Here is a 25,683-nt window from a genome sequence, read left to right on the forward strand (position 1 = left end):
TCCTTCTTTTTTTTTTTTTTTTTTTTTTTTTTTGGTAAGATTTATTATTTATTTTATGTGTTTGAATGTTAGTCTACATATATGATTGTGTACCACATGCATGCCTGGTGCCTTAAGAGGCTGGAAGAGGGCATCAGATCCCCTGAGTTACAGATGGTTGTGAGCTGCCGTGTATATGCTAGGAATTGAATTCCAGTACTCTGGAAGAGCAGCCGGTGTTTTTAATTGCCGAACCACCTTTCCATTAAAAAAGAAAGGAAAGGAAGGAGAGAGAAAATTGTTATTTTTAAAATTTTACTTATGTTTATGTGTCATTGTGTTTCCAAGGTCACAAGAGAGCATTTATCCCTTGGAACTGCACTTCCAGACAGTTGTTAGACACCTGAAGTGGGTGCTGGAAACTGAACCTGGGCCCTGTGTGCAAGTAGCCAGTGCTCTTAGCCACTGAGCTATCTCTCCAGTCCTTTCATTGTCTCTCTTTCCAAGTACACCTGTATGAACTCGACCCAGCTGGGGCAGACTTTGGCCCACAAGAATCTTGTAATTTGGTACCAAAAGTGAGCCATAAGCTACGTTCACAAATAATTGAGTTTCCTAAATGGAATGTCCCTAGACCAAGAAGAAAGGTGGTGCCATGGCGTTCCAGAGATGGGAATATTCCTGTGTATGGTTCGGAGAGCACTTGGCACCCTGACTTTAATGTGTCAGACTCCCTGACTTTAATGTGTCAGACTCTTCATGGGAAAGAAGTCGAAAAGGTGCTGGACTTGAAGAGACCTGGTGGGAGGAGCCCTTAGAAGATGCAGGCTGTCCCAGGAGACATTCCAGGCAAGGAAACCATGAGGATGAAAGTCCTAGGTAGGGCAGGGTGAGGATGAACTAGGGAAGCAGGTCTTCATTCCTACACTCCATAAAGAATACCAAAGGTTGGCAAGTGAAATGTTCCCTTCCATATTTTTCTAAGTTCCCTAAAACTTGTGCCCAACTTGGTGTACATGAACATGTGTAATTTCTTACTCCTGATCTACTTTTCTTCATATTGTCCTTGGAGTCAACTTTGACTGTTGTAATCTTGTAATTTGATCCTTTATACCAGGGAGTTGCTTTGTAAACAGTACCCATCTTTGATTTATTTCTGTGTTTGTGTGTGTGTGTGTGTGTGTGTGTGTGTGTGTGTGTGTGTGTGTCCCACACAAGTCCCACAGCACACCTGTGGAGGTTCTGGGGAGCAGGTTCTTTTCCCACAGTGGACTCAGGGTCACAGCTCATCAGGCTCACAGCGAGCCCCGACGCCTGCAGCGCCACCTCACCAACCCTAATTCAATATAAAAACAGATTTTTCTGAGACATGTCATCTTAGAGCAAGGTAATAAAAACTTACTTGAGTTTTTAAATACAAACTGCTCCAAAGCCACATTTCTTCATCCTTCATTTATGAGTACTTTGCGCGTACCCATTATTTTATCACGTCTTCTTGCTGTTGCTAGCTTTCCATTTAATTGTGTTTTGGGTTCCTAGGTTTAGTGTCTTACGTATGAGTAATTCTTTCAAGAACTGCATGCTCTGTAGTTAAGATAACATGGCTTTTTGTCTTCATCCAGACAGCAATGAGATACACCTACCTTCATTGAGTATTTCCAGTTTCTTCCTCACTTAGTGCTGCCAGGTTGGTAGATGCAGTTCTTCAGATGATTCATTAGCCATGAAGTACTGTTAGCTGTCACTCAGGTGCTCTCAGGCAACAGGATGATGAACTCAAGAAGGCGTGGTTCCTGCCTGCCCGAGCTTTCAGTGTAAAGGGAGAGTACACCAGCGAGTCCCCAGTACCACCATCATGTCTCCAGGAGAGGTCCTCAGAGTGCTTCTGTCCCCGCTGCTCTCAGAGGCTAGTGTAAGAGAGCTGCCCTTGACCAGGTAGTAATGGTCAGTATTGACAGAGCCTGGGGTCAAGTTCAGAGCTTCTGATGTCAAACTTTCTTCTTCCTATTTAACCCAGACCAGGCTAGACCACTAGACATGAGTTCTGTAAACTCTTCTCTCTCTGACCCACCACAGGTAAATTGTTTCTTCCATCACTTTCTACCTGAAGTCTTACCCTCCGCATGTCTGAAGCCCTGTGCTTACTGGACACAGTGATGCCTGGACTGTAGTGAGAAGCTGCATTACTGGCTGCTGCTGGAGAGGGAGGCCACACTGTTTTAAGTAGACCACCAATCCTAGAGGCGGTGGTGCTAACTCTCAAGCAGTTGCTGCTTGTCCTTCTTGGTCATGTTGTGGTACTGGACTAGGAGCCTGGGCTTTGCTTCAAACCTCAGGCAAACCTGCATGCGAATCTCCCAGCCTTCTCTTTACTTTCTTTTTTGAAACAAAGTTCCACTGAGTTGCCAAGCTGAGCTTCAGTTTCTTTTGCCCAGGCTAGCCTCCAATATGAGAACTTCCCACCTTAGCCTTCAAGTAGCTAGAATTAACAGGTTGCCTGAGGGCTGCTGCCAGTCCCAGCCAAACTTTGACTCTTAGTGGCTTTCTCTGATGAAGAACTAATAGGTAACAGGTGATAATAGTCTGCAGCGGAAGACAGCATCGTATTACACAGAGAGTTGCTTTGTGGCACACAGAGAGGTCTTCCTCCCAGGGATCAAACTCTTGTCACTAGGCTTGTTCACATTCAAGTACTTTACTCCCTGAGCCATTTTACTTGCCCCTGGAAATTCATCCTGTATAGATAGCCAAGATGAGAGTGTTTATTGTTTTATTTTGTGAAGATTTACTGTTTTAAAGTGTGTGCAGGAAGGTGCATATGGAGGCGTTGTACCCCTGGGACTGAAGTGACAAGCAGTTGTGAGCCAGCTACCATTGCAACTTCTCTGGGGCTGGACTTACAGGGGATGGTGAGCCACCGAACATGGATTTGGAATTAAACCTCTGTAAGGGTAGCAAGTACTCTTACCTACTGAACCGTCTCTCCAACCCCAAGACTAGAATCTTTAATGCTACACTGTGGTTGTCTAATGAGAGCTTGTGTTTTCTGGAGATTGTGAGTGCATTCTACGGGTGAAGAGATGGAGACAGCTTGATCACACAGTGCTCTTCTATTGTGACTGTTCGTATCAGGAGCTTGGAGCTCTGTGTTGCTTTATTCATTTACTTCTGTACACAGTACATTAGGAAGCAACAGCCAAGTAAACAAGATGACTAAACCCAATTATTTAAAAGTATGCCTTTGGGGACTTATAGGCCTATATATGAATGTATAGGTTTATCTGGATATGTACAGACCTGTGTGCTTCTCTCCCTGGCAGATGACTTCCCTGAATCCACAGGCGTAAAGCGAATTGTACAAGCATTGAATGCCAATGTCTGGTCCAATGTTGTGATGAAGAATGGTAAGTAACTGGATGTTGTCGTTTTTACTCAGTAACAGGTTTTAAATTATCTGAATGTATGTGGAACTGTTAGGAGTCTATGAAATTTTTGTTCTCATTCTCAAGCTTTGAGTTGAAGGAAGAGCCAGAAATAACAAGCTGGGACTGTTTAGTGTGTTGAATAGGTGTTTCAGCGAGCATGTAATTGTTAGATTGTCCTTGACTTTAAGAACAACCTAAGTTTTTAAGATATGATCTTTATCATTGAGGTGCTTCCCATCTACTGTGCGATTCTTTATAGTGCTCTCCGTCTTTGCCCTTTCTGGACATTTTATGGTAATGGGGTTTGTGTGTACTTTTTCCTGCTGAGTGTGCAGGCAAGGGGTGCGATGAACACGGAGTCAGAGACTTGACTGCTGCATTAGTCCTGATGTAGAGAGAACTTCCAGAAGAGCATGGGTTCCTGTACCATTCTTCATGGGATGGGCAAGATTGAAAGGGGAGAATGCTCAGCCGGAGGACGCATGGCTCCAAGAATAAGGATTTTATGTCATGAAGACCCCGGGAGAGTCTCACTTAGCAGTGGAAGCTCCCGTGGATGTTGGAACATGAGGCAAGGAGATGTGGGCTTTCTTCTTCATCTTTTTTTTTTAATTCTTTTTTGTTTGTATTTATCTTCATTTATTTACCTATTTATTTATTTGTGGGCTTTCTTTTATAGCAAATGTGAGACCCTGGAGGTGGGATCTCTGCAGGGTTTACATCAGTGATGTCTTGGAGGTGGGGTCTCTGCAGGGTTGACAACAGTGATGTGTTGGAGGTGGGGTCTCTGCAGGGTTGACAACAGTGATGTATTGGAGGTGGCATCTCTGCAGGGTTGACAACAGTGATGTGTTGGAGGTGGGGTCTCTGCAGGGTTGACAACAGTGATGTATTGGAGGTAGCGTCTCTGCAGGGTTGACAACAGTGATGTGTTAGAGGTGGGGTCTCTGCAGGGTTGACAACAATGATGTATTGGAGGTAGAAGCAGAGTCCAAGGTCAGGGAAACCTGAGCTGGTGCAGTCTCCTGGGGGTGAGTATCGGCCCTGAGTGATGTGATGGAGGCTGTGCGGGGTGGAAGCCTGGGTATGGCATGCAGTCTGTAGTTGGTTGGCACCTGCTCTTGGAGCCTGCATTAGCTTGCTCAGCCCTTGGGAACAAGCTCATAGACTCGATGGCTTAGAACAGTGAGAATTTACTGCCTCCCAGCTTTAGAAAAAGGTCACAAGTCCTACCTTGAGGTGCCAGGGCCACCTCCCTCCAAAGGTGCTGGAGAAGGATTGCCCCAGGCCTTGGTCTTGGCTTCTGTCAGTTCTTCAGTGTGATACTCTATGTCTGATCTTCCTATGGTTTCTCCCTGTGTATATGACTTTGTTCATATCTCTTCTAAGGCCAGCAGTAATACTAAATTAGGGCCCACCCTATGGTCATGTGACCCATTTTAACTTCCCTGTTTCCATATAGAAGTGTGCATTTTGCTGTATTAGAGGTTAGGACTTGTCTTTGAGGTTTGGGGAGCTGCAATTCAAGTCTAGAGTGTAGTGCCTTAAAACATGTGCAGGGTTGGGTGAAACTCCACAGAGGGAGTGAGAAAAGCCATATTTACAGCAGTTGTAGCCTGTCTTCCCTGAGGTGAAGGGCAAGTGGGTGGCCAGCTTGGTGGGTGCAGAATGCTTCATCCCAGCTGTTGGTTGACACTGAGGATTAAGTATGGTTGGCACCCTGACCTCTGATCTACCCCTTGTGCTTGGCAAAGCCCCTTCTTGATGATAAGGCAGTTTCCTCTCTCCTGTCTTTCTCTGTCTCCTTCATCCTCCCCACTTGCATGTTATGGGGGCTCTGGCCTGTCTGATGGGGCCTTCCCATCGTTCACACATCCCTTGCTCCGTCACTTCTCTGTCGAGCATTTCCTAGTAAGCTACTGCTTTAGACTGTGTGCAGTATAAAACTAACTTTTAGATATGGTCCATAAACTAGATCAATTTAGAATAAAGTTCTGTTCTGTACTGCTTGTTAGAAATTTCTCGAAATAGCTAGAAATTTAGTGAAGCTTTTTTTTTTTTGGCTTAAATCATTCTTTGAAAACTCTGACCCCCATTTCATATATTAAAGAAATGTTGGCTTATAATTCACATTTATAGCTGTGCCCCCACCCACTATAGCTATGGCCTCCTTGTCCTTGGAATTAACAGACCACAGCTTGCAGATGGTTAGGAGGAACATGTCTGTCTGAATACACACACACACACACACACATTCTTTTTCTTGTCCCTGTTCCCTAAACAACAGTGTAAGAGGGACCCCCTAGAAGTTACACCATGTTAGCCGCCGCAGGCAGTGACAAGAGGGGAAGGAGAAGGAGGGATGGCGAGCTTATGCCAGTTCTGGAACATTCTATAGCAGGCACTAGATCTGGTGTTTGGGAGAGTCTGAACATGTAATCCGCAAGATGCACTGAACAATTTTGCTTCTGTCCTGGTTGTTTTTTTGTCAGCTTGACCCAAGCCAGGGTCATCTGGAAGAGGGTATTCCCATGTCCTCTGTGAGAACATTTGGCCCATGAGCAAGCCTGTGAGGCATTTTTTGTTTTGTTTGGTGTTTGATGTGGGAGGGCCCAGCTGTTGTGGGTGGGGCCACCCCTGGGCAGGTGGGCCTGGGTTCTATAAGAAAGTAGGCTGAGGAAGCCATGGAGAACAAAAGTAAACAGTGTTCCTCCACAGTCTCTGCATCTGTTCCTGTCTTGAGTTTCTGCTCTGACTTCCCTCAACTACAGCTGTAAGCTGAACTAAACCCCTCCCTCTCCAGAGTTGATTTGGGGTTTGCATTTATCACAGCAGTGGAGAGCAACTAGGGCAGTTTCTTTGTGTGAAAATATTTCCACTGCCAGTCTGTGTGCACATTGGAACAGTATTCTTAGGTATGAAGCAAGGAGGCACATTGTGGGCTTGCATGGCTCTTTGCCCTGAAGTGTCTGCCTGCCTGCCTCCCTCCCTCCCTCCTTCCCTCCCTCCTTCCCTCACTCCCTCCCTCCTTCCCTCACTTCCTCCCTCCTTCCCTCCCTCCCTCCCTTCCTTTCTTTTTCCTCTATGGTCCTGGGACACTGATGTGCTTTTAGCTAAAACCCCAAATTTTGGCATTAGCTTGTTTTCATATTAAGAGGACGCAAATCTGTGTTCTGAAGGAAATGAACTGTCTCCTAGAAGCATGTAGTGTGGAAGTGGAAGTCCAGGGCTGAGGAAGTAGAGCACATTCTTGCAGAGCCTCCAAACTGTCCCGAAAGAGACAGCTCTGTGAAACTGTATGGTGGGCCATAGTATCCTTCCAGGGCAACCTGCCTTCTCTGCCCATGAGAACCTTCAGCCTTTCTGATGTGAATGCCGCAAGCTTGATCTTCCTCAGCAGCCACTGCCTGTGTATATATACAGGTGTGTGTATGTGTGCAGGATGGAGTATCCATGTGTGAGGAGACCAGGGATCAACCTTGGATATTGTTCCTCAGGAGCCATTCACCTTGTATTTTGAGACAAAATCTCTCAGTGGGACCAGGGCCTCTACTGCCTTAGCCTGTGAGACCAAGACCCACCAGTCTCTACCTCATCAGCACGAGGATTACAAACACATGCCTCTGCCCTGGGTGGAGGGACACACTCCGGGCCTCCTGTTTCCACTGCAGGCACCTCACTGGCTAAGCTATCTACCCAGTCACACAGAAGGCGTTGTGAAAGTCTAAAGTTAGTCATAGGAGAAGAGCCCATCTATGGTCCATCATGGGTGGGAGAGAGGTTTATGAAGCCCCACCTACCTTACCTTAGGAGCTATTGGCAGTTAATGGTTGCTGGGAAGGGAGAGTCATTTTCTTCTGTGATGTAACTGCTGTTAAAGTTGCCCAGTAAATAACCTCTCATACATGCAGCCCTAATTAAACCCTGTGAGTCACAAAAGAAGCCACAAAACAACAACAGAAAACCTCAAATCAACCGTGAAAATAGGAGAGAGAGACCTGTCGGGAAGAAGATTGGCTCAGCGAGAGTGGGAAGGGGTGAGGAAGGGTAATGAAGAGGGGATGAAAATGACCAAAATACATTATATGCACATGTGAACATATCAAAAATAACAATATTGAAAAAGTTGTGCTTAAGTTACCATATGCCCAAGTTAGTGCATTCTTAGGTATACTCAAGACAGCTGAAAAATGTGTCCATGCATAACATTATTAATGCTCATAGCAGTGTTGTCTATAACAGCCCAAAGGTGGAGCCAACTCAGAAAACAGTGGTAAGGTCATGCAGTGGACTATTACTCAGCTCTAAAGAGGTGTGTGCAGGCTACCCCAGGGCTAACCCACCACACAGCCGCCGAGCTCAGGGTTTTTATGTCATTGTGCTTTGATGAGATGCCCAGGGCAAGTAAATCCACAGAGGCAGAGTATAGGTTGTGGTTTCCACGGACTGAAGGAGAACTTGCCAAGGAGATGGAATTTCCTTATCAGAACATGATAAAAGTGTTTTGAATTCAGTGATGATTATTGTACAGTTTAAAGCACTGAATTCCATACTGTAAAGAGGGTGACTTTGATATCTGAAAGTTAGCTCTCAATAAAAAGGAAGCAATATCACATATGTTCATATTCACAAGATAGATTATGCCGATTATCCTATTTAATTTCACAGTATCCAATGTGAGTTAGGCTCAGAGGTCAAGAAATGTCACATTCATTACCCGGCTGGGGATTGAGTCCCCTGGGAACTTAATAAGTAGTAGTACTGAGATTGCCCTCCTAGACTTTCTGACTGGTTTGAGGTGAGGCTTGACTTCCAGGAGCCCTTTATGCTTTGAACTCTGTGCACTTAACCCATATGTTTATGAAGTATTAAATTATAAGGAAGTTTCCTTCATATTTCTTGTTCTCTTGACAGTTTTCTCAGGTGACAGTTTCCAGTCTTAATTAAGTGTAGGATGAGGTACATGTGTTTGCAATGTCTTCAGAGTCCTGAAGAGGGTGCTGGATCCCCTCTTTGGAATTGGAGTTGCAGGCATTTCCATGTGTGCTGCCCGATATGGGTTCTGGGAACCAACTCAGGGTCCTCCAAAAGAGGAGCAGGTGGTTTGCTTTTAACCGATGAGCCAGCTCCCCAGCCTTGGGCTACATTTTTGATCTGTAGGATGTAGTTGGTCGTCATCCGTAGCTTCAAGTGTTGGCTGCATGTTGGGAGCTTTCGAAGCCTGTGCTTTCTGGGCTGCATTCAGACCATTTCTACTAGGAAGGAGGGACGTGGTAGGGAGGCGGCAGCTGCGGTCTTCAGAGCCGTGGGGACTCAGTTATGTAGGCATGGTGAGACCTGCTGGCACAGAACAGTCAGCTAGTTCAGACTTGTAAGAGTGTGCTTAGTGGGGGAGAGTGAATTGGGCATTTTGGAAGCTGTGCTAGCCTCTGCTTTTGCAGCAAGGACCTGCATTCTCACATTCCTGAATCCTGACTTGCAGAGTCACAGGAAGAAAGACAAGATAGAGCCAGTACCTGTTCACCTTAGGAAAGGTGGCAGTAGTGAGTACTCCCCTCCATCCTCCTTCATACCTGGGTCTTGTGTGGTTAGTATAACATGAGGGTCACCTGTGCTCCTTGGCATCTGTCATCTTTATAAGAGTGTTCTTCAGACTGTGCAGTTGGGCGTCTGAGTTGTTTTCTGTTGGCCTCCAGTCTCTCCTTGGTCTAGAGTTTGAAGTTCACTTGGGAATTACCTGCTGAGCACACACTGTGTTTAGGCCCTGTGGTTGGTATACACTGTTGAACAGTCAGTATCCGTGCTGGGAAGCTCCTTGGGGGAACAGTAGTCATAGGCAACAGGAGATTGGTAAGTTATATAGAGTGCTAGAAGATGATAGGCAGTGGGAAGTAAACAGAAAAGGGGATTAAGGTTTGGGGTAGACTGCAGTATACATAGAATGGTCAGGTTGGGTCCCCAGTATACATAGGACGGTCAGGTTCAGTCCCTTGGTGGGTAAAGACTTGAGCCTGAGGGAGAGCAGCCTGACAGGGCATATAGGATGAGAGCACGCGTGGTGCCTGTGAAGAACAGCCAGGTGCTCCCTGTGCACAGAGGAGATGATGGGAGAAGGGATGGAGGTCTTGGGGACTGAGGCTCTGCAGCCCATCTAGGTAACTGTGGCATCTACTCAGGTAAAACCAGGGGCTACTCCAAGGCTTGGAATAAAGAAATGGTGATGACCCAACTCAACAGTTCTCAATCTGGGGTTTATGGCCCCTTTGGCAAACCTCTCTTTCCCAAAATATTTACATTATGATTCATAACAGTAACAAAATTATAGTTATGAAGTAACAGCGAAAATAATTTTATAGTTGGGGACTGAAAGAGACTGCTGTGTGATGGTGACGGTCCGGAGAAAGCAGGAAAAGATACCACCTCTTCCAGGTAAGACAGGCAATTTTTGGCATACCTCAGTTGAGTGATTCTTAGTGGAGGCCCAGCAGGGGCAGAAGAATCTGTATCAGACACTGCACTCACCTCTGAAGGGGTTTTTGAGAACTGCTTAACTTAAGCTCTGTTATTGAGTAAGTGGTCAGATGTGCCTTTCTGACTATACTGGACAGAAAACTCCCAGGACCCTCTGAACTTGTCTGTCAAATAGTGCAGGAAAAGCACAGTGGCATCCTTGCCAGATGATCACTCGCCATTTTGTAGTGCAGCACTTTAACAGCCCAGAGCTGTGTGACACCATTCTACAAGCAATCAATTGCATAACAAAATCAAAGGCCTTGGTGGGTAGAGCATCTTTTTATGCTGGTCTGGCAAAGGCTCTATCTTTTACTCTATGTTATAACTCTGAAACCAGTGGCAAAACATTTTTGTCTGTCAGTGATGTGTGTTCCCATGCCTTTACCCAGTACCAGCTTTCATTTTGACCACTCTCCTTCATATGAGGTGAAGAAAGTTTTTATGGAAGTAAGGTGCTGGGTGTGCAGACCCGTGCCTGTAAGCCCAGCACTGAAGAGACTCGGGCAGGAGGTCCCTGAGTGTGAGGCCAGCCTGATTGTATAATGAGATGATGCTTCAGAACAGGGTGACTGAATAATTAAGGAGATGGGAAAAATAGGGGTTGTCTAACACACAAAACTAAAAAGAGGAGATTGCATGTAATTTCTTTTGCATTATACATTCTCATATGTTGCAAGGGTGAGGCCGTGACTGTAGCTTACCAGCAAAATTCTAACCAGCATACCTATGAGGCAGCGGATCCATGACTTCTCCTAACTCTGCTTTCTTTCTCCTAGCATTCAGTTCTGTTTTCTCTGCCTACCTAAGTTCCACCCTATCAACTAGACCAAGGCAGTTTCTTTATTCATTAACCAATGAAAGCAACACACAAACAGAAGGGTCTCCTACACCACTCATACAAACACAGAAAAAAAGACACATCTGTGACTGGGTTGATTCATTAAATTTCCTGTGTATATGTGCATGTATGACTAAGCGTGTAGTTTATTAAAAACTAATATAGAGGTTAAGCCCAAGGTTAAGAGAAAGATGCTTAGGAAGGAAACAAGATGCACCCAAGAACATGCATGGTTGTGGGTTTGTTAAAGAATTGTAATGCCCTCGTAAGTTTGTTGTTGGGTTCTTTTGGTGCATGTGTATGTGTTCACAGATGGGGCCTTATGTACTTGTGTGAGCTTGTGGAGGCATCAGTGTCTTATTTGTATCTCACCTTCTACTTTAGATTTTGAGGCAGTGTCTCTCACTGAATCTGGAGCACACTCTTTTGGCTGCTTTGATTAGCCAGCTCTCAGGGTATCCCCATCACTGCCTCCTACATGCTGAATTTACCAATGGGTCACCATGCCTACCTCACTTTTGGGTACTCACACTTTTGTGGCAAGGACTTTATCCCATTGAGCCATCTCTTTTGTACTTGTCCTTGCATTTTATAGAATGTAAGGGAAATCGCTTTCTTTGACACAATTGTGTGTGTGAATTAGCCAGAGCAGGGCATTGAAATCTCCGTGTATGCATTTGGTATGGCTTCTTCCTTTTACAGGAAAGAAGCTTTTGGTCAGGAGAGGTGACTTGTCTGTACTCACACAGTGAATTAGCTAAGATGGGACAGGACCACAGGTTCTCCTGAGCAGGAATGCTGTTTCCATCATGCTGTAGTTCAGTTGGTTGATTATTAGTCTATTAGAGAGCTGAGCACAGAAAGATTAAGTGACTTTGGCTGCATATAAACCTTTGGCAGAGCCAGGTGAGTTGTTTCCCACAAGTTGTCTCAGCGTGGGTGCTCCATTGTGAGTAAGATTTTAATGAGACTGACTGGAGGTAATGATTATATCTGAGGTTTGGGGTTTCTTTTGCTTATTACTTTTAAATCCTATATAATCTGTATACCATGATGTTAGTCCTAACCCATTGTCCCTGAACTTAGTCCAAAGAAAGTACAGCAAAGCTTCTAGCTAGCTAATATAGCAAATGGTGATGAATTACTTTGAGTGGGAGACAGCATGTTGTCATTATATTATTTGCAGTCAAGGTGGATTAGCATACTTTTCCGTTTGAATTATGACTATGTGTACACCGTAGGTATTCAGTTAGTGTCTTTTAAAGCTTAATGGCATGTTTAAAAGCAAACATTAATTTAGATAGTTGCAGGCAAATCTTTGTTGTCCTCCTTTGCTTAGTAGGGAGGTGTGTCCTGAGAAAGACACCATCAGATGAAGTCATCATTGTGTGATCATTGTGGGATGTACTCACACAAACCCAGATGGAATAGGTCAGTCATGGGATGTGGCTTTAAGTGTAGTCTTAAGACTCAGTAAGAAGGTATAGAAGGCTGTTACTCATAGTTTTGCAATAAACTTTTCTTTTTTAAGTAGGAATAACAGCAGTAAAAACCAGAGTGTAAGTGTATAAACCAGTGTTTGGTTAAAAGTGAGACCACAGCCCTCTTATACCCCTATATCCAGAGTCTAGAACATAATATTGAGTTGGACTCCAACTCCCAGCCTGCCAAGTGCTGATCCTTGCCCAAGGAGGGTCAGGACCACTCCCACAGGGTATTTAGGCTTGTGCTGGAAAAAGGAACAAGTAGTTTTGGGTTTGTGTGGGCTCCTCTCCCTGCCATGCTTTCTCGGTCCACCCGAGAGTGCCACATTTATTAAACACGGGCATTTTAATTTGGTCTAATCTGCTTTGATTGGAGTTCTTTGAGTCGGCGGAGTGGCTTTTCTTAAAATTAACCCAACAACCAGTATCATTTCAAGGAGTATATGCTGTGCATAATTGTATGTGATGTTCTCTCACTGAGGGGTAGTGCAGTGGACCTGTTTACACCAGGGGTCACCGTGACTTTGTTGTAACACATGACTAAGACGTTAATAGGCAATAGGCTTCGTCTCCTCTCTCAACCATTGTTCTATTGCTGGGAACAGACGCCATGACCAAGGCAACTCTTAGGAAGAAAGCATTTAATTAGGATCTTACTTACAGTTTCAGAGTTTGGTCCATTATCAGCGTATCAGAAGCATGACAACATGCATATGTGGTGCTGGAGAAGTACCTGAGATTACATCCTGCTTCTCAGGCAGAGAGAAGGACACTGGGCCTGGCATGGGCTTTTGAAACCTCAAAGTTTACCCCCAGTGACATACTTCCTCTATGTATTGCAAGCTAACAGTTGATCCAGATGTCATGCAGTATATGACTCTACTAGAAAGGTGTGCAGATCTTCCTGGTAGACATGACTTACATACAGACTTCAATGCGGTTTCTGCTATTGGCTCTGTCAATGCCCTGTTTCGTCGAATATAACATTCCCAGTGAACTCACTACTGCTCCTAAAAGGATAAGCTTTGATGCTTGGGAGACAAAAATTAATTTCATGTGTAAGATACATCTCTATGTAGCTCTTAACCAGAGGCAGCATATCTGTTGCATTGAATTGCACTTGGGAGAAAACAGTGCCTAAAACACTGCTGGTGGCAGGGAGCTACCATGAAGATGGCTGGAAGCATTGAGCACTAGGTCTGCCCGAGGGGAAATTCCCAGACTTCCATGGAAGCCATAGTTTCCATTCAGCATTAAAGACCTAACCACAAATGGCCCAAGAAATGAAGTGGGCGAGACCCACACTCACGATTGAAGGCACCTCTGGGGCTAATCGAGCCTCCTCAGCTTGCTTACCCTTTCATTTGCTGTCACGCCTTACACTTCCTCAGTCTGAGCTTAGGCTGCCACTCAAGGAAAGGATGTAGATACAAATCTCAGCTCCTTGCTGTGTCCCCCACGCTCCCGCCAGAGCCTGCTCTACGGCTTGAAAATCAGCCAGTTGGGTTTGACATTTATAGCTTGGTAATGCCCCTTTGTTTTCACTGTCATGAAAGTAGAAACTCTGGGTCACTGCCTCATGACAAATATGACAGATGTTTTAAGTCCCCACCCCCTTCTTCGAGTTTCCTAATACAGTGTCTTTCAGTTTGGTTCATTGGAAAGCCATGTAGCAAAGCTCTCTGCTTGAGGCAGTGTCTTGAACTTGGGTGGTACCTAAAAGAGTTGGGTAGAAGTTTGGTACATTGTGCTCTTGGTTGACTTTATTGAGACTAACACTCACGGAGGAGAGTAGTAGTATGCACAATACCTTTGATAAGTATCAATTTTATGTTACACAGTGTTCCTGTCCCTGGTTTAATAAGCTGGACACTGGCAAGTTCTAAGGAGGGTTTTTTCTGCACTGATGACTTCTGGGTATTATATCAAGTGGCGTCATGATAGGTGAAGAGGGGGACAGGAACCAGAGAAAGACCGTTAAATGAAACAAATGCTTGCGAGTTGTGACTCTGCCCCCAGTGGGCAGCTTGCAGCTGGACTTCGAGCAGTGGGTAACTCCTGCAGACAACAGTTCTCCCTTTTACCATTATAAATAAGATGAATTGGTTATCTATTAAAGTATCACCTAAATGACCATCTATTGCCCCCTCATGTCTTGGGTAAATGATTCCATGGCGGAAGTTCCAGATTCCAGATCAGGCAGACCTTTGTAATTGATGAATAGAACCAAAAAAAAAAAAGGGTGCTCACATCACAAGGCCGCAGCTCTCACTTCTGCCTGAAGCTGTTCACTTGAGAAAGTGGATAGTTTATGCCTTTAATTTTTTAAAAGATTATCTGTCATCATTATTATTACTTCTAACATTAGCAACAGCTGCGTAGCTCCAGATAGCCTTGAACTTGATGTTCTTGCCCAGCCTCCCAAGTGCTGAAATTACAGACATGCATCACCACATCCAACTCTATAGACATTTTTAAGAAGTGAAAAATGATATTATTTAAAATTTTGAACCTAATATCACAGAAAAATGAAGCATCAAATCAGTGAGAGGAAGAATGGCAATGAAGAGGGTTCTAGTCAATCTGCCTATACCTGTGTAACCTTGGGAAATCAGCTTTGTGATTCTGCCAATGTCCGGTCAGGGGCAACATCCATTGAAATGGATTTCATTAAACCTCATGAAGCTGAACTGGGCCCTAATTTTTAAACTTAACCTTGAGGAACACAAGATATGACCTGACCATTCAGAGTGTCCCCTATTTATGAACGTCATGGTCAAAAAAGAAAACAATAAGTAAGATAAGTAACATATGTGTAGGAAGCATAATGGGTGGAAGGATGGGTGGAGGAGCGGAAGAAATGGTGAGCCTTCCAGGTATGACCTTCAGGAATGTCCACACACAAAGCAATGGTAGGAGCTTGCCTCCACGGGTCTCCTTGAGGGCAATGTCACTACCTTGCTCGTCCACTGCAGCTCTTTCCAAAACTGGTCACGAGCCATATAAGAAAGCCACCTCTTCATGGTCTTCCTTGCTGTTTCCCATATTTGGTTCCGAATGACTGCTCTTGATTGCCAGCTCTCCTTTGAGTTTTGTCAGGTGTGTGCTCCAGGCTTCAGCGACAGGACTCAGCAGGGCCTTTGCTGTGGCGAATGTGGAGCTCTCTGTCATAACTTTAGGAAAGACAGTGCTCACTCCAGACTGCAGGAGTGGGAGGACATTCAGCACAACGCTCACTAGTGTCTGCTGCCGTCGTTTCCTTCTTGATATATAGTTCTCTACAGTGAACATACTGTTCATGCGGAGGAGAGCAAGGAAAACGTCTTTTCACTTTCCCGTAGGCGTGGCTCTTGGCTTAGGAGCAGCTCCTCTGTGTCACCAGCTGAGCAGAGGAGCATGTTCCTGAATCTAACACAAGTGGAGCCACGTGCAGTGCTGAGTCTAAGTGAGCCTCAGTAAGCATTGCTTTAATGGCATATTCAGGACTTCAAGCAGTGGGTGAGTTAGAATAGATAAGGGTTTGGTTTTGTGGTGTTTTTCTATTTGTTTGTTCATTTTAATGTGCATGGTTTTTTTTGCCTATGTGCATATCTATGTGCCATGTGGGTACAGAGCCCACAGAGGCCAGAAGATGGCAAAGATCCCCTGGGACTAGAGTTACAGATGACTGCGAATTATCATTAAGCGCTGAGAATTAAATTACAGTCCTCTGGACCAGCAGCCAGTGCTTTTAACCACTGAACCATCTCCCCCACAATGGTTTTGTGTGTGTGTGTGTGTGTGTGTTTTGTTTTTGTTTTTGTATCTGATCAGAAAGACTTGGAATATTCTATAATAACATAGGGTCCTTTTCTTGGTACTGGTGACATTATTTGTGACTTTCTTAAAGGTTGTATAACTCAGGTGGTCTGTCATGACTTAAGATTATCAAATGGCTGCAGCTTCTCTATGAACTTTTAGAAGGCCTTGCATTATCATTTACTGTGTGAGGAGAGAAGACCAGGCTCACACGGAAAGGAAGGTATTTTGTGCAAAGAGAACAGAACGTAAGAACAGTGAGAACACCTTAAAATGCAGAGAATGCTTGAACCTGCAGAGCTGATGCCAAACAGTTGCTGCTTTCAAGAAATAAAAACTGAAAAGTGAACACAGAAGATGTCTAACAGGGCGTATGGATTCCTCACATTTGAAGAGTCTACGTTAATAACAAATTGTGTCTGTTTGTTTGTACTTCCCGTGGTATGATCATCTTTCGTCTGTAATGCAATGGAGTCAGATGTTTTGGGGATGAATTTAGTACACAGTGGTCCCTCCTTACTCATGGCTACTTGCAGCAAACTACCCCAGAGGTTTTAGAAGTGAGTAGCTTCTCTTTTCCACTTGTGTCTCTTCTGAGTGACAAGGTGGCATGTGTACCGTCCTTTTCCTCTGCCGGAGGAGGTGACTGTCCATTGGAGCAGCCCGTCCTCTCATTGCCACTGCCCAGCAGTTACTGAATGGCCATCCTGCCAGGTTACTGCTTAGGTTCTTCATGCCTATATGCACATGATCTTTAGTTTGTTAATAACAGCTTCAGAGGCAGTGCTAGTGATACTGGTTGTCTGGGCAACTGGCATGAGCTGCAGGGAAGCCATCCAGAAATTCCTAGAGGATCTTCTCACACTTCACTAGAGCAGTGAGTTCAGTACATGGGGCTATTTGGGGAGAGAGCCACTTTTCCTGCAGAACTCTTTAAAGGTGTATTTGATTAATTTTTTTTATGTGTATGTGTTTAGGACTTAGTATATGTTTACATACCAAGTGTATGCATCAGAAGAGGATGCCAGAGCCCTGAACCTGGACTTCACAAAAGGTTACCAGGCACGATGTGATTGCTGGGAACCAACTGCAGTCTTTCGCAAGAGCAGCCAGTACTCGTAACTGCTGACCCATCTTTCCAGTTCTTCAGAGAACTTTTATTATTTTCATATTCTGCTTGAAATACGTGTTGTATTGTAGTAATTGTCTTAACTGTGTCTAACTTATAAATTAAACCTTCTGTATATGTATGCTGAGTGTCCGTAACTGAACTCTTTATGACTCAGTTTCGCAGGTTTTATGACTTTCTGCATTTTGAAATACTTGCACATATGTGTGCAGGACATTCATGCTGTTTGTTCATGTCTTCTTATATCTTATGCATATGGTCTGGAGGTAGTTTGGAACAGTGTTGATAAGGCGCCTGTGTTCTGGCTGTGGAGAGGTTTCCTCTGAGGCATTGTGGTGGTGCTCAGGTGGTTTTGGAGTTTGGAGCATTTTGGATTTCTAAATTAGGGCTGCTTAACTTGTTTTGGGAAAAACAGTACGGAGAGGGGTTAGTCCCACAGTTGTAAGCATCTGGTGTTCCTGGTGCCTTGCTGGGCAGGGGTAGGGGTGGGAAGAGGGAAGGGTTCCTTTTTATGCTTCCTGACTAATTTCTTTTTTATAAAAACTTGCCCCTCCCACACCCCTGAAATTCTAGAAGAATCAGATGAAGAAGTACCTTGATTCGTTGCTTCCTAGTTCAGTGTTTTTGTGCTGTCAGTGAAGGCACAGATGCTAGAACGAGTCTGAGCACCTGAAGCGAAGGCCCTTCTCAGTAGGAGTAGCATTCCCATGCTAGAAATCTGGAGGGCCGGATAGTTATTAGCAAATAAGAAAAGATTTATATAATTCTTTTCCATGAGTATAGCGTGCAGTGGGTGCACGTGGGCAGAAGTGTGAAGAACACCAAAGCAGAAAAGTCAGTGTATCCAAGCCTTTGCAGCAACACTCCATGCAGGCACTCTGCTTTGAATAAACAAACGTGGATTCCTTTCTCAATTGTATAAATGTATGTGTCTCTGATTTCCTTAAAATGTAAGCAGGGGACATAGTGAGCCCTCTGATGAGCTGTGATCCTCCATTGTTTATCAGAAAGCACTGACACAACTCCCTCCAGCCTATTCTAAACTCTTGGTTCATTGTGAACTGTGAAGGCTTTGAAATACTAGGATTTTAAATATATATATATATATATATAGTGTGTGTGTGTGTGTGTGTGTGTGTGTATAACCTATTTTAAAAAAATAAGTACGGAAGCACAGTGAATTCCAAGCACATGAGGACAGGGTGCAGACAACCCCTCTCAGTCACCGAATTCTGGTGACCAGCCTACCAAGGCCCTGGGGGGGTTGGTTGTCTAGGTCACATGGGTGGGTGGAGCCATGAATGAAAGCTAGAGTTTTGATCCTAAGCTGGACCTCTTCCCAGTGGTTTTTTTTTCTCACAGCTTTATCTGTTAACATCAGAGCATTAAGCATTATTTTGCTGGTTTTAAAATCGTGGCTAAATACACATAAGGCAAAACAGTCAAAATTTTAAAAAGAGATGGAAATAGAAAAAACAATCAAAAGTGCCCAGAGGTTTATAGTGTGTTGTCGGTTGCAGCTTCTCTGCCTGGCTCCTGTCAGGGAGCCACTGTAAGAAGAGAGGCACTGATCGAAGATGTGCCGAGCTCATATTATGTCCTTGCATGAGTGGCAGCCTGCCAAGTTTAGGGAATGAAGTTGGGATTTGAGAGACTTCTGAATTAGATTTGAAAATTCCCCAAAGTCCAAGTTATTTCCAGTAATGAAGGGAGAGCGCTTGTGTTTGCTGTGGAGAATCTGCCAGCATGTAAGTGCTCATGTCTCACTGACAAGTCCTGCATACCCACAGCTCAGAGAGAGAGCTACCTGCCCTCTGACTTTGAAACCCTTACAGGAAGTTTGCAGGCCACAGTCCTGCAAGCCGGAGAAACTGTGGTGCCTGCCTGATCCTGATTCTGCTGGCTGGGACACTTGCCAGAAGTTGAGAGGAGTGGTTGAGCCTCAGGCCTTGAGTCTGGGGCTAGTTTTAGGATGTGTTCTAGGTGATGCTTGGATCAGTTCCAGATGCTCTGCCCCAGACCTGTCTTCGCTGTGACACAAACACTGTGAACCTTGAGTGCAGGTGGCTTGACAGTAGCAAGATGACAGCTGCATTAACCATCATGCCCCTTTACCTAATAGTAATGCTTTCAAGCTGACTTATAAAGTGTTCATGACTTTAACATCTGCTAAAACACTGGTGTTGTAACTTAGAGATGGAGCCCTGGAATGGCATTTGTGTGTAATAGCCTACTAGCTTTCCACCTTGGCCAGTATTTTGTTATATCAAACAGTTATTCAGATCGAGAGGGTATGTGTGCCAGTCAGCTTTGTCACCGTTATAATAAAATGCCTGAGATAATCAGCTTACATGGCTCAACTTAGAGCCAGGGTTTCAATCCACACTTGATCAGCCTTGTCTCCTTGGCCCTGTCACCCCCCAGTACAACATGGTAGGTTTGTGTGGTAGAGATGACTGTTCACCTCATGGTGGCCAGGAAGCAAAAAAAAGAGGCCCACATCCCAGTGTCCCCTTCAAGGACATGACCCAATCGCCTTACTTCCACCTCCTTGAACACACAGGCCTTCAGAATACATTTCAGATCCAAACTCTCTCTCCCTATTTCTCTCTCTCTCTCTCTCTCTCTCTCTCTTATCATTTTTACAAGATAGAATTTCTCGTTGTAGCCTTGCCTGTCTTGGAACTCGTTTTGTAGACCAGGCTGGTCTTGAACTCACAGAGATCCACCTTCCTCTGCCTCCCAAGTGCCGGGATTAAAGGCGTGCGCCACCATGTGACTAGACCAGCAGGGTGAGAGGTGGAATTTTGCTGCCCAAACCTTTGCTGGTCACGTGACAATGTAGAACCTAAGCAGCAGCACTCTTGATGTCTTCTCTTCAGACAGGAGCCAAGGCTTCAGCCTTCTCAACTCGCTGGCTGGAGCAAACTGCAGCATTGGGTCAGCAGAGAGCTGTCACTCAGAGGTAAAGAATTTTCTGGGTCTTTTCTCCTCTTTGACTTTAATATCTTTGTTGTTATGGATCTCTACAGTTTTCATTTATTTAGTTTCTATTTAGGAGGCAGCAGAGGAGAATTCAGCAGCTGTTGTGTCTGGCCCCTGTTGAGGGGAGGCTCATCCAGCCCCCACGGCAGACTCTCCCTCAGGGATAGTGGGGAGTTTTTGCTAGAGCACTTTTTCAAATCTACAAGGATTTCCTTGCAGCGTAGTATTACTTTCAGATCTTTACGTAGAAAATAAAAATGAGTCTTTTTCAGTACTTGTTTACCAAGTCCCAAGTCAACTCTGAGTGAACTGACAGACCGTTTACGCCAGGCCTCAGTAGCTCCATTCTGAGTTCACTGGGTCAGTAAGCCCATAACATGTATCTTAAATGATGTAACCCAAACATGGTTTAGTAGCCCGTGGCAAAATCCTAACATTTCATAGTTGTTCCTTAAGGGAAATAACAGCTGGGACAGTGACTTTTTGCAGCCTTGTGTTTGAATAAGACCTCATTCCTATTTGTCTCCTCCTCGTGTTCTGTTACAGCTGGGGATGGGAAGAATGAATTCTTGGATTTTTCACTGAAATAGCTTACTGTTAAATTGTTGCTTCTGTGTATTTCCCCTCAGCAGCAGGCCCGGTTGCCAGCAGCTGAGAGGATAGAGTCCCTTCCAGGCCATCGTGGTGGTGCATGTGGCTCAGCAGGTGCACAGGTTGACAGCATTGTGGGTAAGTTCCTTCATGAGCTCCCCAGAGATGACAGGCACCGACCAGGACAGAAAACACTGAGGGGAGAACTGACTTTAAACGTGGAGGAGAAAATGAACAGCACACCCACTAGCCATGAGCCCCTGGGACTAGTCCTGACTGGTCCGCTCAGTTAGCTCCTCTTGTTTTCATTTCATTTCATTCAAATGACTGTCTGTGAAGGTCACCTGTGGCCTCTGTGCCCTAAGTCTAGTATTCCCCATCCTCACCTCCACTGAGCAGCAGCCTTCAGGACTGTGGGCGGAGCCTCACTGACAGTGTCTTCCCCTCACTCACCAGCAGTGTCTCCTGGTTTCCCTCCTGAATGCCTTTGCAAGAATGCTCTCCTTTCCCCAAACTGTAAATACTGCTTTCTTCAGTGCACCATTTAAATCCTCTTTCCCTCTTTTTAACATATTTTTAAAGCACAGAGTGACTCTGTCCTTGTCTCTAGCTCAGTTACCTAATCTTTGTGCACAGATAAATCAGAAATGTCATCTTTGGCCTCAGTACACCAACAAGCACTGAACTAAGACACACTCTGACCCCAGATGCACTTGACAGATTGGGTGGCAGTGTGATAAATGAAAAGGATTATAAATCACCATCCTTGCCATCAAAGAGTTACGAACAGTGTATAGAGATAGAACTTGTTACAGTAAGGTTGTGGGCATTAGACCACCGTGTAATTGGGTTCAAGTCAAGGCTGTACCTCTAGCGGTGATACAGCCTCAAGTAGAGATGGAAGGGAAGGGAACGGATGGACAGAGAAGAATAGAAGGGAAGGAAACGGATGGGCAGAGCAGGGATGGAAAGGAAAGGAACAGAAATGTAGAAAGCAAGCTCTCAGTACTGCATGTGTTCACTGCTGCAGTAGTGGAACTGTTAGAAAACCAAGGAACCCACACAAATGCTGCCACAGCTATGCCAACCATGGAAAGAACCTGAGGGTGGCGCCCTGGGCACTGGGCAGTCAGGGAAGCCACTGTCATTGTGATAAAGGATTGCTATAAGGGACTGGAGAGAGTGTACTGCTGTTACAGAGGACTGCTCACAACCACTCTACGCCCACTTCAGGAGATCCAAGGCCTCTTCTGGTCGCTGCCAGCACCTGCACCCGCACTCACACTCCACTCACAGACACATGTATATATGCATAATCAAAATAAATGTTTTATTTTTAAAGTAATGTGCTGAGGTAGAAATGGCAAAGGATTTGTATTAAGAAAACATAACTCCAAATAGCTCCACCCCTGGGACTTAGGGGAGTTCATTTTTAGACGTGAATTGTTTTGGTTTTCGTTGACAAGTTCTAGACAGTGATATTGTCCTGATAGGCTTAGGTGTAGCCATCGTAACAGTGGGTGTAGACATGATGTACGGGTTCCTGTTGAGTGTGCAGAAGGGGAGGGTGCCTTTCAGAGCAAGCCACATCTCTAAACGGAAGCAGTGCTGTGAGACTGGAAAGGGAGCCCCCAGCAGCCCAGCGAGCTCCGCTGTACAGCCTGTGAAGCTGGCACCACATGCCAGCACTCTGCTGTTGCCTGTGCTCACGAGGGCATGCTGACTGTACCTATCACATACATAAGTCTGTATGTATATATGTGTATATATATATATATTATATACTATAATCATACTCTGATTTCAGACCCCATGTTAGACCTGGATATTCAAGAATTAGCGAGTCTTACCACTGGAGGAGGAGATCTGGAGAACTTCGAGAGGCTCTTTTCAAAGTTAAAGGAAATGAAAGGTAATTGTCTCGCTTGTCTCAGTCCTCTCATGCCGCTGCTTCTCTAGTTTATGTGGTAGCATCTCATTTTATAATGGCTAGATTGGATTCTGAGTTCTGGGCTTGAGAAATTTGGCTGCTTAGGAGATTGGACCATTTTATTGGTAAAAATTCCTGGGGGAAAAATTTCCTGTCTTGATTCACTTTCCCTTCTTCTTAAGTGTCTCTCTTTTCTTCAGTGAGTCTCATTATCACAGCATCTGTCAAATTCCCACCAAGTCACTCACATCCCATCTGGAAAATTTGGGAGACTCAAGCTTCCTAATGACTGTAATGACTATATCATGAGCATATGTCTTAGAATCCCATCTACCCTCTTCAAGTGTTAGCACACCCATGCACTCCAGAGTCTCCTGTGCTATTAGACAAATTTCTCAAGATCTATTTTCCCCCTAGACAAGGCTGCGACACTTCCTCATGAACAAAGAAAGTTGCACGCAGAAAAGGTAAGAAGACGCAGCAGGTGTTTCTCATCTACAAAAGGTCTTAACTGTGCCGTGAGCAGTGCCGCGGGGCCTCTGTGAGTGCTGCACTGTAGCCGGCTGGATATTTATTTGTACAATAGTAACACAGTTGCTACAGTCAAACTGAGATATCTTTAGTATATGTTACGTGACATGGAACCTTCCCCAAGGTTTGGGATGCTTGCCTTCCTATTAGGCCAGAAAACTCTTAGCTGTTTTGTTTTGTTATTACCAAAGCAACACGTTTTTGGCAGGAAATTGACATGATTCGGGACATCTCATTATATGAACTGTGTCGTCATTTATTTGCCCAGCTCCGTTCCAGACGTTGAGGCCAACTGCGTGCTCATGTTTTTGCTTCTGTCAGTGATGAAGCTGGGTTTATCCCCACCCTTCACATTCATGTGCAGCCCTGATCGCAGGCTTAGCCCAGGTCTAGCACAGAAGTCTGGGTCAAAGGCTGCCCAGGGATTTTTATGTGTGCTGCTGGAGGGCCAAAGTATAGGATTGTAGACCTCAGCCAGGTCGGGTGTGGCCTATGAGGTGGGCAGAAGGTCAGCTCTAGCCTGAAACGTGTCCCGTGCTTCACTCCACAGGTGGCCAAAGCCTTCTGGATGGCCATAGGAGGAGACCGAGACGAGATCGAGGGCCTTTCTTCAGACGAAGAGCACTAAATTCTTCCTGCTGGGTTTGCCTGGCACTCAAAGTGCTTCCCTGCTCAACCCGGTTCTGTTCTGCCAAGATTGCCGCCATCATGCTGGCTGCTTGACTGTTTGGGGCTCCCTTAGCTGGGCTTTTAGAAAGGGGATAGGGAGACATCTTTGCTCCTGGGTCATAAGTGAATGAGGAGTGAAATGACAGTATCAACATCTTCAGATCTGCATCTTCAGATCTCTGTTCTTCGTTTTAAGAACCAGGGTCGAATGAGTCTTAGAGGTCTGTACAGGAGAGCCAGGTGTCAGAGCACACTGTGACCCTAGCACCTGGAGGTCTGAGGCCAACTTGGACTCCATAAGGAGGCCTGCTTCTTTGCTGAATCGCCAGTATTCACACTGGCTGAAGGTCGGGAGTCTGTGCCGTTTCCTTTGTACTTCCCCTGGTCCCCACTAAGAGCCAGGCTCTGAGCTAAGGTGGATGCTATTGAGAAAAAACAGAGGCAGCTATAACTCTAGTTTGCGCCCGGTGGGTGGGGGGACAAGTGGCTCTGGGTTTGTCTCTAAGCAAGCCCTTATGGACATTTGAAGTTCAGTGTCTGAGTTCCTGCCACAAAGAAGTAAAAGTCAGATGTCTGTGTAGAAGAAGCAGGCAAAGGTTTCCTCCTCTGGGGAAGGTAAAACACTCCTCTCCCCAGCTGCAGAAAAAGGGCCCTTAGTGCAGCCCTGTGCAGGCCAAAGGAGCAGCAGGGTGCAGGTTCTGAGCACACTGTGCTGACATGTGGGCAACAGTGTGCTCTGACCAAGTGCTGTCCCTGGATATTTGAGATTTTAGAGCTGTGCTGTCACACTTGACGCCCTGAAAGCAAGACAAGTGCCCCTTCTTTCTGTTTGGAAGCCAGAGATCACTGTCAAAGCACTTGAACCGAGCAGTGGGGAAAGTGAGCCCTTAAACAGTCCCAAGCCACTACCATGGTTTATTCTGGGGCTATGGGCTCCTTTGCACCCCTCCAGGGGCTGGCCCTTTCTCCTTTGTTGTACTTGAGTACATCAGCGCCAGGGGAGCACAAAGCAAAGTGTTAAAGAAGAGAGCAAAGTACAGCAAATAAAGATCATTATAGACTCCTCTGGGAGGAGTTTCCGAGCAGGTGCAGCCTGTGATAGATGGCGCCCATCATGGGCTGAGAGCTGGTCCTGATTTAGCGTGGGAAACATGGGTCGATCATAAGCAGAAACAAAGCTCACCTGCCCTGGGTACCACTTACAGGACCTGAAACAGATGGTTGGCCAGGCCAGAACCACCACAGGGAGGAGACAACATCTCAGTGATGGTAGCAATCCAGCAAACTGTGGGTGCTGGCTTGCACCGAGTCCCTGTGCCCACCCCCCACACCCATCTTGTAATCTTTGAGCTTGGGTTTACACCCTCCCTTCAGTAGGACTGAAACTTTGAAGTGAGTGCATTAGCCTTTGGTTAAGAAGGAAAATTAGGGAAGTTGACTCTGAGTTGCCAGGAAGGCAGAACATGTTTTTCTTAAAACATGGAAGATTTTAGATTAATCAAGTTAGGCTACATGATTAAGAAAAAGTAGAGTAGAAGAGGCTGTGTTTGATTTTGTTGACTAAACAAAGCCAGGTAATTAAAAGATGATTTATTTATAAAGTCTCTAATGTGTATTGTTATGCTGGGAAGCCTGGTGTCCTCTGTAGTAGGCACACAAAGTGTCTAAGGAGTTTTGTCAATTATGTTTTAGAGTCTGCTTTGCCTGTGTGATGTCTGCTCCTGCTTCTGAGACCTCAGCTGATCGTCAGGGATAGTGGCGTTTTGTAGGGATGCTGAGGGTCAGAGTTGCTACTGATGGCTCAGAGCTGC

The 25,683-nt window shown here is 45.2% G+C and overlaps 1 protein-coding gene across 2 annotated transcripts in view; it reads left to right on the forward strand.

Annotated features, from left to right (window-relative positions):
- The window catches only part of Aagab (alpha and gamma adaptin binding protein), a 41,077-nt gene extending 15,601 nt beyond the window's left edge, over positions 1-25,476 (forward strand). The window contains exons 5-10 of one of the 2 annotated variants that reach the window (XM_048424417.3): positions 3,300-3,383; positions 20,049-20,131; positions 20,781-20,880; positions 22,550-22,654; positions 23,090-23,139; positions 23,754-25,476. In XM_048424417.3, coding sequence (XP_048280374.1) covers positions 3,300-3,383; positions 20,049-20,131; positions 20,781-20,880; positions 22,550-22,654; positions 23,090-23,139; positions 23,754-23,831 — 500 coding nt within the window. In that variant the 3' untranslated portion in view covers positions 23,832-25,476. The remainder of the gene's footprint in view (positions 1-3,299; positions 3,384-20,048; positions 20,132-20,780; positions 20,881-22,549; positions 22,655-23,089; positions 23,140-23,753) is intronic. The other variant, XM_048424418.3, reaches the window with a different exon arrangement.
- Positions 25,477-25,683: the final 207 nt, after the last annotated feature.

This window comes from Myodes glareolus, chromosome 4 (assembly GCF_982192425.1).
Source record: "Myodes glareolus chromosome 4, mMyoGla1.1, whole genome shotgun sequence".
NCBI lineage: Eukaryota > Metazoa > Chordata > Mammalia > Rodentia > Cricetidae > Myodes > Myodes glareolus.